Source organism: Zootoca vivipara, chromosome Z (genome assembly GCF_963506605.1).
Source record: "Zootoca vivipara chromosome Z, rZooViv1.1, whole genome shotgun sequence".
Taxonomy (NCBI): Eukaryota; Metazoa; Chordata; class Lepidosauria; order Squamata; family Lacertidae; genus Zootoca; species Zootoca vivipara.
Window position 1 is genome coordinate 6,377,291 of NC_083294.1, and position 13,179 is coordinate 6,390,469.

General features: G+C 43.0%; 1 protein-coding gene across 1 annotated transcript in view; it reads left to right on the plus strand.

The window, feature by feature from the left end:
- Positions 1 to 13,179, plus strand: part of ASTN2 (astrotactin 2) — a 605,773-nt gene that overhangs the window by 272,512 nt on the left and 320,082 nt on the right. Inside the window, 1 exon segment of the mRNA XM_035112940.2 lies at positions 9,607 to 9,753. Coding sequence (XP_034968831.2) covers positions 9,607 to 9,753 — 147 coding nt within the window.

A 13,179-nucleotide genomic window follows, 5' to 3' on the forward strand; every position in this document is an offset into this window, starting at 1 on the left:
TGCATGCACACACACACACACGAGTATTTGAAGCATTATGGTCTATACGGAAAAGCATATTTATTTCAATGCATCAGGCATTAAAACTCCTAAAGTCTACTGAGACTGAGCATTAGAGACAGATTAGCAAAAGGCTTCAAGGACTCTTCAGGCTGAATAGAACATGCAGAGTGCGCGGTTGTGGGAGTTGGCAGTTCCTGCTGCTTAAGCCAAAGATTTTCCTGTCTCCATTGATCCTGCTGCAAATTACCACCCATGGCAGATTATTGCTTTGGAGAGGAAGGTGTGTGTGGATTCTGCCTTCATCAGACAAATTATCCTCTTTACTCTACTGGTAGCCATATTTATGTACCTCCTATACATGTCAATTGTTGGACTACTAGTTAAGGAAGACTGGTAGACTAGGTGGAAAGTGTTCTCCAGTTAATACTGATTCTGATAGGCTTGGCTTTCTCTTTTTAAGTGAGATTCCACTCCCAATGTGTGTATCTATGGACCAAACCAAAAGAAGCCCAATTATAGCTCATTGTTTTGCACTGCTCTCTGACAGGATACATAACTGTTAGTAAAGAGAGAGATTGATGACATCAGTCATACGCTCAGCTCTATTGACTCCTCTCTTGTGAATGAAAATTCAGTAGGATTGGGCATCTCACCAGTCAAATATTGTTGAAGAACTGCCAAATATTTTTAAGGCAATGCACCAGTTGAGACATAATGATCTCCTAAATAGATGACAATTTATAATGCTTAGATTGAGCAATCACCCGCTGACCTTTGTGAACCTGCTTTGGCATTTTTGTTGTGGCTGTTTAAACTACAGTTCCCAGAGCTTCCCTTTTGAGGGAAGTTTCTGTCCAGATTTTCACTTTTTGAAATACAGTATCCTACTAACTTCTTACTTAGCTAAGAATAACTTGTTTATTCTTGGCTAAGTAGCCAACATTTGAAAGTAAGGTTGGTAAACTTTACTGTTGAAGCCAAAATCATTGCATAAGAAGTGGGCTAATTAGTGTTCAGAGTATTAACAGAAATATACTTTAGGTTTTATAGTTACACTGTTTAACATAGGAAATCATTTAACTTATGAGTAAAATTTCATCCATCAAGCATTGAACACAATTCTTTGTGTATAGTTAATCATTGAGGTTTTGGTTTTTTTCAAGAAAGAGGAGAAAGAGAGAATGAAGCAAAATCTTTGTAAAGAAGTGTGGGGTGGGTGGGTGGGAAGAGATTTTAAAGGCAGTTGTGCTAAATTGGCAGTGGACTAGTTCTTCAACCCTCAACTTCAACTTCCCTGATTTTCTTTCAAAGGTGAGCGCACTTTCGTTTATTCTAGCAGTTCAGAGATAAGTGGAGATTTTTGTCAATTTTATGTGTTTTTCTAATATTGGCCCTTTTTGGTATACTTTTAAATTGTTTTTAAGTTTACCTTGTTAACTTTATTTTGGTTGAAATACTGTCTATAAATAAATAAAAGTATGGCTTTTTCAGGAAAGAAAATATGTTCCAGTTCCTTTTCAAAAATCTTCCTTAAAAATCCCAGCAGATTTCCACCTGTTTCTTCTACCACAGGGATCAGTTATGAAATAAACAGTTCACTTTTTCATCTTTCTCTCCGGCTGAAGCCACACATGCTGGGTGTCTGGGAGCCTCAATGGCGTCCCTCTGGAGGCTTCACCCGGGACAGAAACTCTGGCTAGATCCCCCTAGCTATGGCTCTGTGGAGTTCCCCTTCCCCATCATGGGGGGGGGGGTTTAGCAGTGGGGCATTTCACTTCAGGTTCCAAAATTCCTCTGGCTGCCCCTGCTCTGTGCCAAAAAACAGTCTGTCAAGATCCACCCCCACCCCACCCCCCATTTCGAGCAAAAAGAGCTAAATGCAATTTGTGTAAACCAAGACAATATATTAGCATGCTTAATTCTACTTTGTTATTAAAAATGGAAATAAGCAATAAACTATGCAGGCTGCTGAAATCTCTCCTCCCCATGCTGAAAATGCTACTGCACCTCTCTCCAACTTTGCAGGTTACACCAAGCAGTATCCACACAATTGAAAACACATCTTTTTCAGCCATAAGTACTGTAAACCATTTTCTTGTACTTCAGGAAGCAAAAGAGGTGCCACTGTGGCAGGAAGGTAAACGGCGTTTCCAGGCGCACTCTGGTTTCCGTCATGGTGTCCTGTTGCGCCAGAAGCGGTTTAGTCATGCTGGCCACATGACCTAGAAAGCTGTCTGTGGACAAACGCCGCCTCCCTCAGCCTGAAGCAAGATGAGTGCCACACCCCATAGTCACCTTGGACTGGATTTAACCATTCAGGGATCCTTTACCTTAATCTGTAATTAGTTTTTGAGTTGCAGGATACTTAGTAGTGTGAATTGCCTTAATGAGTTTCTGCCTGAACATAACTCTGGATAGTTACTAGGCAGTCAACTCCCTTGACAAGTGTTGCCTTCTTGGGTGTTTGGTGGGCAATTCCTGCCCCTCCCTTAAGCCTGCAAAAGGAAACTGGGCATGTATAGGGGTGATTTTGCCATGCTTGGTTGCTTCCTTGAGATGTCGGTGATCTACAATTTGCTCCCTTTTCCTCCCCCACACATAGGGCTGCTTGAGTTTGCGGCTGCTGTGTACCTCAGCTTCTTGCAAGTGACTTCCTTTCATCTTAATGAAATTGGTGCAGGTTCAACGCAGCGTGGATGACCCATTCACCCCCCTCCCCAGCTTTTTTTCGTATTCCTGTAATTATCTTGATGTGGGAATTTTCAATGAAATACCAAGTGCTGCCATGGAGTGGGAAAGAGGGACCTGATTGCTAGGCATTTTAGCATCCACATCTGGCTCCAGTTAACAAAATTTGTGCTGATTAAAAATTGGGTAATTAAAGTTCATTATGTCTTGGTTGGCTGATTTCCCAACTGTGTATTTATAAAGTTGATTTAGGACTACATATTGTTATGAGGAGGTTCAGCTATTAAAGATCGTCATAAATCCATACAGAGTTGTGCATGTCCCCATCAAATCTAGCAATGTGCTAGATTTCCCTATTAAATTCTGCATTATATTTGCACATGACGTAAAATCTGCTTCCAGAAATATAGCACAAGTTTAGCACTCAGGAAAAAAAATCTGTTTGCAAATAACAGAGAAATGAGGGCTAAACTAGCACCATATTCTGCTATATTTCTGGTAGAGGCTTTTACACCACATGAAAGCTCAGGTATAAAGTAGAAATTAACGGGATATTGCTGAGAAGATGGAATATATGGCCATGTGAATGCAGGCCCAGTTAACCCTCCAGTGCAATAAGAGGAGGAGGAGGAGAAACTCGTAAGGTAAGTCATGTTGGGGTACTTATTATTCCCCTTTGCTGACCCCTCCCCCAACTTCTGGCTTCTGTCCTTCTTTTGAAAGGTTTCAGAAACTTCAGAGGAATCGGCCACTTCATGGGACGTTTTCTCTAGCAGCCTGTCTGCCCCCAGCGAGTCCAGAGCACATCTAATTGGTGCCAATGGAAAATGTCATGAAAGAGAGGTCAGGCAGTGTGTGGCACTGGCAGACACTGCTTACATGCCCAGGGTCACAGGGCACTGCGGGGAGCCTTTGTTTCAGAATCCAGCTTTCCTTCCAGACTAATTAAGTGGCAGCTGATTGGATTGAAAATGGCAGTGATGATTGGGTGCCATTCCTGTTAAAAAAACAAAACAAAAAAACCCAAACGTTTGCATGCCCCTCCCCCTTTAAAAATAAAACAAAATCTATTGCTCTTTTGTTCTCTTAAACAAGGGTTTCTTGCTTCAGGGCCTTTTCTTGCCCTCTTCCTCAAGGATTACTACACCGGGCACACTCCTCTTCTTTAGAGAAGCCTCGGCTGCTCAACAGTCAGCTACATTTCAGCTATTGAGTCTTTGCAGAAACACGCCATGAAGGTATAAAGCCTGTCCCACAAGACAGAAAGCTTGCCCCTGAATTTAAACTCTGCTGGGTTTGCAAAGTGCTGTCTAGATCAGGGGTCAGCAAACTTTTTCAGCAGGGGGCAGGTCCACTGTCCCTCAGAGCTTGTGGGGGCGGACGGCAGACTATATTTTGAAAATAGTAATAAAAATGAATGAATTCCTATGCCCCACAAATAACCCAGAGATGCATTTTAAATAAAAGGACACATTCTACTCATGTAAAAACACGCTGATTCCCGGACCGTCCCTGGGCCGGATTGAGAAGGCAATTGGGCCGCATCCGGCCCCTGGGCCTTAGTTTGCCTACCCATGGTTTAGATCAGGGGTCCCCAAACTAAGGCCCAGGGGCCGGATGCGGCCCAATCGCCTTCTAAATCCGGCTCGTGGATGGTCCAGGAATCAGCATGTTTTTACATGAGTAGAATGTGTCCTTTTATTTAAAATGCATCTCTGGGTTTTTGTGTGGGCTGCCTGGTGTTTATACACGAGTAGAAGATGTCCTTTTATTTAAAATGCATCTCTGGGTTATTTTTGGGGCATAGGAATTCATTCATTTCCCCCCCCCCAAAAAAAAAATAGTCCGGCCCCCCACAAGGTCTGAGGGACAGTGGACCGGCCCCCTGCTGAAAAAGTTTGCTGGCCCCTGGTTTAGATGTTTCTCTCGGAGTGTCCAGACGTGTGTGTGTGTGACTCCTGTAAGAAGCAGAGCATTGTTCACTACCCCAACCATCAATTAATCAATTCATGTTCTCATTTATTGACTAAACCTGCTTCTTGTCAGCTTTAAGCTTCCGGGGCAAGGGATGAATACGTGTTACTTTCACGCCTGTAAAATAAGCCCTGAAATCCAAGGATTCTGTTGCAGTGTGTTTAGTTAGTGCTGGGTCATAAAGTTTAAATTAATCTGTTTTTTAAAGGTCTCATGTTAAGTCATTTATCTCTTGGTGTGTATTTAAATGCAATGTGCACATTGTGCATGTTCCAAACTGCTCTTCAGGTGCAGAGAAAGTTACAGAGTTGAAAACAATTAAGTCTCCTTTAAAAAAAAAAGAGCCTCCAAATAATAATTGGCTAATACTAGCTGTATGGTATGGTTTATTTATGTACTGCTTTTTAGCCCCAAAGCAGTGAACAGCATGAATACACATTAATAAAAAAATAAATACACAATAAAAGTACAATACATAAAATATATCCATCAAAATGATATAAAATAGCAGTAGGATTTTCTAAGGCCGATATCATGGGGGGGGTAGTAGCCACTTACCTATAAAGGTGAAGGTAAAGGGACCCCTGACCATTAGGTCCAGTCATGACCGACTCTGGGGTTGCGCGCTCATCTCACATTATTGGCCGAGGGAGCTGACGTATAGCTTCCAGGTCATGTGGCCAGCATGACAAAGACACTTCTGGTGAACCAGAGCAGCACATGGAAACGCCGTTTACCTTCCCGCTGTAGCGGTTCCTATTTATCTACTTGCATTTTGACATGCTTTCAAACTGCTAGGTTGGCAAGAGCTGGGACCAAGCAACGGGAGCTCACCCCGTCACAGGGATTCGAACCGCCGACCTTCTGATCAGCAAGCCCTAGGCTCTGTGGTTTAACCCACAGCGCCACCTGGGATTTTCTAAGGCCGATATCATGGGGGTGGTAGTAGCCACTTACCTATGGCAAGTAACATTTCAGGGGAGTTAGTTCAATGGTAGGAGTACATGTAAAAGGTCCCAGCTTTAGCCCCCCCCCACTTTAATCACAGCGAACTAAATGTAACAGTTAAAATATTTGAAGGCACACCTGTAATCTACATGCTTAATCCAGGCTCTGGTTCTTGTTGATAGGGGTGCCAGGGTGCCTAGCCATCCCTATGCGATGGGTATTTCTTCAAAAGGATTCCAAGGACTCATGGTTGGTCTTCCCCGAGCAGGGTTGTGCCCTGAACCTGAGTTCAGGGCTCATCTGGGGGAGGCGTGGTAGACACTCCTGCCTGCCTCTCTCCCAGGTGTTCAACCAAGGCTGACTTATAGTTGCTGCCCAGAGTCAGCGCTGCCTGCAAATGCTGCAGGAAGCTAGCCGAGCCAGAGCCTATGCAACCACTCACTTGATTTGTAATCAATAAAGTTGTGGCCTAAATTCTGCCAAAAACCAAACCAAAAAATTGAGTCCTCTTTGAATTCATTTCTAGGCTGGGGCCTCCACACGCAAAATGTTTTCAGAATACTATGAAAGTGTTATTAAATCATATTTCAATAATCCGCTGAATAATGTTTCACAACTAGATACTGTGTTGGACGGAAACTCTAGTACCTGTTTGAAGGCAGAGACCTGAAAATTCAAGAGGTAGTGGCATCAGTTTACAAGTAAAAGATTCAACTACAGTTTCAAAGCCATTTAAGCAATTCCTGTGTGTTAACGAAAACAAGCAACAGTAGTTCCAATTGTTATCTAAGATAATGGTGCAAAACGAGTGTCCAGGAAAACGTATTGAGCATCCCCCCCCCCCATGTTTGATGCTGTTAAATTGAATTGGGGGTGGGGAGAAGGTTTTATGGTCACATTTCCAGGGGGTGGACTAGATGACCCTTGGAGTACCTTCCAATTGTAATTCTGCAGTTCTGTGATTATGTGATATTGGGTGTGTGTGTCGTACTGATGTATGTTTTGTTCTAGGTGGCTTAGCTTGGTCAGAATCAAGTATACACTTCCAGAGTTAATGCTAAATACATTACTTCTGGTAAATGAACCACCATAGCCAAGTGGGCTCATATGTGAGCAGGTAGTCATTAAAATCTCCTTATCCTAACCAGTTTAGGCTTAGTTAAAATAGGTTAAAAATACTTTTTAAGAATCTTAAAAGTGATTTTTGCTGATGCCTGTTTTGATCACTTACTGAGCTTTCCCCACTTACCTCATGGGATCAAGCTGAGATCAAGGCTTTGATATTTGTGATAGATACTTCGTAGAATGCAACACATATTTTAGTGTGGAACTGCAGAATTATGTAATGTGAGCACTTGCCCATCTTAAAAGGAACCTGTGCATCTTGGACCTTTTTTGGGCTGGGACAGTTCTTCACTGAGTGCATGAACTCTCAGCACTCATCCACACTCCCCCATGTCCTGCTGCTTTTCCTCCGGGGAAAACTGCACTTTGGCACTCGGTCGGAGCAAGCGGCCATCAGGCTTTCCATGGATTGCTATTTGTTCCAGTTTAGAGCTAAAGAGTGGGTTTTTCTTAGGAAAGGAGCAGGCCATTGGAAAAACTGCTCAGGCCTAGAAATTAAGGGTCAAGCAGAAAAAGCTCTCGGACCCAATGCTTTCTAGGCAGGGGACAAGCAGAAGTGTGAATGAGCCTACAATTCTATTTAGTCTGCCTGTAGGGAGCTGTCCAGACTTGCAGAGAATTCTAATCAGTGTGCAAGGTTTGCCTGCCAATTCAGTTCCGATTTTGAAATCCTTCCCTTCCTGGAACAAATATTTATTAGGTTTTGGTGTGTGTATTTCTCCTTAACTTTCAAATCTGTGTGACCTGTTCTCTGCTCTTGCTCAAACTGTGTTATTATAGCAGAATTGACCCAATTATTACAGGAAAGGAATATTTGATGTTCATGTGGTGTTGGCATTTTCCTTGTTTCCACAGCCCCCTCCCTGTTTCTTTTTCTTTTGGAAAGAGAACATTTTGGCCTTCTTAACTTGAAGGCAGAAAGGGCAACGGGCTTTCATTCAATTAGTTTCACGGTCTTTGTGTTGTGCAGTAGGGTTGCCAATTTTTCTTCTGCTAGTGCTGTATCTTGCACTTTCCCCCATTAAACTGACTTTATTAACAAGCTCTGCGGGAGAACTCGTTTTGGTCTTGATGGAGGCCCAACTGCAGCACAATAATATTCCTTGGAGCTGCTGCATATCTTCGCTCTGCATAGACTCAAAGGTTCTGCTGGCTCTGAATAATTTCTTAGGTGTCAGCTTTTTGGCATGTGGGATGTTAAGACAGTTGGTCCACAGAGAGAGGGCACAGAGAGAGGCAGAGAAAGAAGCACTGTCTGACCTTCATGGCTCTCCACTGCTGGGGTTGGTCTAGCATCAGATTTGGGCTGCAAAGAGCCTGTCTTCATGCTGTCAGAAATTATTTTAGCCCACACTTGCTGTGAGAGGCCCTTTGCAAGAATGACCTTGAGTGATGAAAAGGCTTTATGTGACTAGCAAAATGGATTTTGCTTTCTTTGTACCATTGTAGCTCATATCAAGTTCCAGCTTTTATGTGCTCTGCAATTCTAGTTGATTTCCCTATAAATGATTTTACATTGGAGTATACTTGGTTTTTTATACTTTTATGTAAAAAGCACATTAATTTTCTTTAGAAGAAAACTATATAGCTATTGATGTTTGTTAGAAGACAACATTTCTTATGTAAAATGTAAGGGGAAAATAGTTTTGTGTCTTTTGTTTAGTTACCGTACCTTCCTTTATCAATTAAAGTTTAATAACATTTCCCCTGCTCCAATATGTTTGGGATTGAGGAAGGTGGGCGGATTTAAGTGTTCTGTAAATGAGATCCACAAAGAAGGGCGAACAAAGGAGTTTATTTAGAGACTTGATTTCACAGCACCATCTTTGATGTTGTTCCTTCTGCAAATGTCAGTTACCTGTAGCAGGTAAATGTAGGTGAACCCCTGAGAGATGGCAAGAAGCATAGACTGGTTTCCCACAAACACACATTGTTCCCTTTTTAGCAAGGGACCACAGAGATAGGTATCATAAAGGATTGAGTCATCAATTCAAAATGGAGTGCTGTATAGGCAGGTGGGCGAGTGGGGAGATGGGAATCCCAAAATGTTTCAAACTAAAGCTCTTCCCTGGTGGGTGGGTGGGGGAATAGTTCAATAGAAGCTTCTCTTCAAAAAGCATGGCTGTGTGGCTTCTTTTACAGGAACATGTATAACCATGCTTTTGAACAGGAGTTTATTTTGAACTAAATATCCTAAGATGGAGACCTTATTCTAGCATAAAGTATATTGGGATTCCAGCCCTCCCACCACAGGTTAACAAAAATGTTTTTTTGCTGGCGAGACTGACTAGCAGGATCCGGAACCAAGGAGAAGCAAGGTTCCAAAGAGACTGGAGTAAATTTGTGGATTATATGGAAAAGAACTGTAGAAGTTTAAAGACACTTGCAGGACCGAAATAAATCCTACGAATTGACTTTAAATGGGAGGTATAAAGGAACTGCGAGATAAGAACTGAATAGAAAACCAAATGAGGGGAGGGAGGGAAGTCAAGCTCGGCAGAGCATTGAGAATGAGAGATTCGGAGAGAATTGCTAAAAAGATGAATGTATGTGTTGTATTGTTTTTTAATGTTTGTTTGTTTTGTTTAATGTGTTTCAATTGGAAAATTTAATAAAATGTCTTTTTTTTTTTAAAAAAATGTTTTTTGCGCCTATTATTCAATTATTTATGCCCTCTATTGGTGGGGTGCTACCTAAGATGGTACTGAAAATGCCATTACTACCTTAATGATAAAAATTCTGGTCAGAGATAGTTTGAAGGCTCAAATCTGAAACTTTCTTTATCATGCCTCAGTATGGCGATTGAGATGAGAACGGGCTGTGATCATTCTCTTCACATTGTAACTGTGTTTTTCTTTTACTTCTCAGGTTCCCTGAAGAGCCCCGTGAACAAGACAGCACTTACCTTAATTGCCGTGAGCTCCTGCATCCTGGCCATGGTGTGTGGCACTCAGCTGTCCTGCCCACTGACTGTCAAAGTGACACTCCACGTTCCTGAGCACTTCATTGCTGATGGTAAGAGCATCAGCCTTGCCGCTGTGGTGATAATTGCACATACCCCAAGCTTCCTAAAGATGTCATAGGCCATCTGGGGCAGAGGGGTTTGGGGTCTTTATTTTAAATTGATCTAGCTCAGTGTCTCCAATCGGACGTTAGGGTGGCAGAAAACCAGGGTGTGCAGTTTTTCATAAAGGGACTTTTTCTCAACTTGTTATTGCTGCTTAAATTTAAGTGTGCGTAATGTACATACTCGATTAGGAATGTGTTATCTATAATTGCAGATGCACACATAACAAAACAAACAATGAAAATATAGTATCTATTATCCCATTTATATTCCCCCACCCCCCAGTAACATATAAGGATTTCTTTAATCGTTTTTTTATGTCCTTCCTTATGCAAATATAGTTTTTATTGCAAATATGAGATAAATAGTCATGAGCTCACATTAACAATAAGAATGATCCATCATTCCCAATTTATAATAAAATATACAGTACATTAATATATGCAGGCATATGTTCAATTAGATACCTACACAAGACTGGTGATTATAATATATACATTCAAATGTAGAAAGGGACAGTAAGATCTCCAGGCCATTGAGTAATGGATGATGGCTGTTTATCCTTCCAACCACGAAGAAGTCTCTGCTTCATTTTACTGCTTTGTTAAATGGCAGCACAATCAAATTTTACACTTGTGCTGTTTAGCAAGTCAAAGTTACTGTATTTACCGTACTTTTCCATGTATAAGACACGGGGGGGGGCTCAAATTTAAGAAAATGGGGGGAGGATTGCCAGTTGTTGAGCTTTTTTGAGGGGGGGGGATTACCCTGGGTTGTTCAACTTTTTAAAAGGGGGATTGCCGAAAATCACTTATGCATCGCTAAATCCGCCTTTCATCTATCCGCTCGCTGGCAGAAGCTACCAATCGCCCGCACAATTGCCGCAGCATCAGCCAATCAACACCAACCACTGACGCAGCAACCAATAACACGCACAATAGCTGCTGACAGCTGCGGCAGCAACCAATAATATGTCCACCCTATGCACTACCCATGTATAAGACGACCCCCAAATTTTAGCATGCATGCTTTTTACGGGGGGGGGGGGGACCCTAGTCTTATAGACGGAAAAGTACGGTATTTGTGATATTTTTATATTGCCCTTCTCTTTAGGGGTACTAGGACAGCTCAGCTGGTAGAGCAAGAAGCTCTTTGCCTTATGTTTGTGGGTTTGAGCTCCACGTGGGCGAAATATCCTGGCATTTCAGAGGGTTGGGCTAGATAACTTTCGAAGTTACCTCCAGCTCTGATTCTTAATGGTATCCGCCTATTCCCCTGGTCCCATCTCATTCTCCCAAAGTCCTCTTAATTAGGCCATTGGTTTTCATCCAGTGTTCCATGGCACCCTGGAGTGCCTTGAGGAATGTTCAGGGTAGCCCCACAGACCGTGCTTTCATTAAATTGCATCCCATATCTTCCTGCATTCTCTCTCTCTCTCTCTTTCTTCCTGAAGAACATTCAGGGGAACCAGCTTTAACTTGCAGCCAATTATTTTCCTGAAATAAAACAATGACAAAAAAAGTGGGGAAATGCTTTTGCATTAATGTTTATTTTCTTAAAATCTCCCCCCAAACAACAACAACAACAATAACAACAACAGCAGCAGCAAATGAAAATCCTCCCCAGCTTCAGTAACTAACAGTTCCTTAGTTTTGCACAGGGAGTTTGAGAAAGACGAGGGAGGGAGGGAGACGTCACCATGAAAGTGTTCCACGAGTCAGGACCCTGCCGTGAGTCAGTACCACCTGGGTAGCACCCTTTGACAGCACCAACAACAGGACCTGTTAACAAATATTTTCAACAGTTTTGTGATTCATCCCTTGCTTTTTAATCTCATGCCAATCCTGCCAGGAATATGGGGATTTGCCTCATAGAGGTCAGGCGATTGTCCACTTGGCCAGTCTTGTTTACTGTGACTAGCAGCAGGACTCCAGTGTCTCAGGCAGAAATCTTTCCCAGTAGACGAGGCTGGTCCATTCGGGCAAGTGGGGCATTGCCTCACCAGTCTCAATCTGCCCTCAGCCACAACCCCTAACCACACTCAGTCCCCTACACCTGCGGAACGAATGCTTCCTGCAGACAACTGAGCGAGATGAACTTCTTCTGTGACTTGGGGTAAGGCAGCTTTCTGTGCCTCTGCCTTTCTTCTTACTTAAATCAAACCAAGGGTTGGGACTGCCCATGAGCACCCTCCTCATTAATCTCAGTATTGCCATTGTAGACATCTGCAGAGAAGAGGATGGGGTCAAACGTATAAGTTGGCTCTGCCTGTCATTGGCTCTGGTTCCATTTACCTCCGACCTCTCTGCCTTCTGCCCTACCAGTCCTAATGGGCACCAACCACCACTGATCTTTTCCCATCCCCTGCTACTGGATCCTTTCTAAACTGGAGTTTGACCCAAAGGCCTTCTGCATTTAAGACATGCATTCTGCCATTGAATTACAGGCAGAAAAAACAGCAAATTGCTACAGACATCACCTTAGTTCTTCAGTGTCCAAATGTAGCACTGTTCACCATACTTCATTGGGCTGACCTTGGAGTTTCTGTTTCCAGGCTATAGGTTTGCTAGGCTGGACTTGTTCACTGAACTCATCACTCACAGGAATTACTCAATGGAGGGGACTGGGAGGGCAACGCAGTGTGTGAATCAGCCTGAGGCAGCCAGTTTTTTTTACTGCTAGTGCCTCATCATATCTGAATTGCGGAGAAAATGGTATTTGCCTTCAGGGCTCAGGAAGCCAGTCTATTTCAGCATCCTCGTGTCATCCGAAAGTTATGCTACAGTGTGTGCAGGAATGCCATGAAAGGAAAATTTGGAGTGGGTGGGGATAGACAGTTCTGCCTGGAGCATAATATAGAGCTTTGCATGGGAAGGGCTGGTATATACTGTATGTTCCTGCGTATAAGAGTACTTTTTAACCCAGTAAAATCTTCTCAAAAGTCAGGGGTCGTCTTATATGCTGGGTCGTATTTCTTATACAGCGAGTATATCCCAGACGCTATATTTTAACTGGAAAAGTTGGGGGTCATCTTATACGCCCAGTCATCTTATACGCCGGAATATACTCTCTCTCTCTCTCTCTCTCTCTCTCTCTCTCTCTCTCTCTCTCTCTCTCTCTCTCTCTCTCTCTCTGCCATTATTGCAGTGTATTTAGGGACGTGGGTGGCGCTGTGGTCTAAGCCACTGAGCCCCTTGGGCTTACCGATCAGAAGGTCGGTGGTTTGAATCCCCACGGAGGGGTGAGCTCCCATTGCTCGGTCCCAGCTCCTACCAACCTAGCCGTTCGAAAGCACCCCCAAAAGTGGAAGTAGATAAATAGGTACCACTCTGGCGGGAAGGTAAACGGCGTTTCCATGCGCTGCTCTGGTTCGC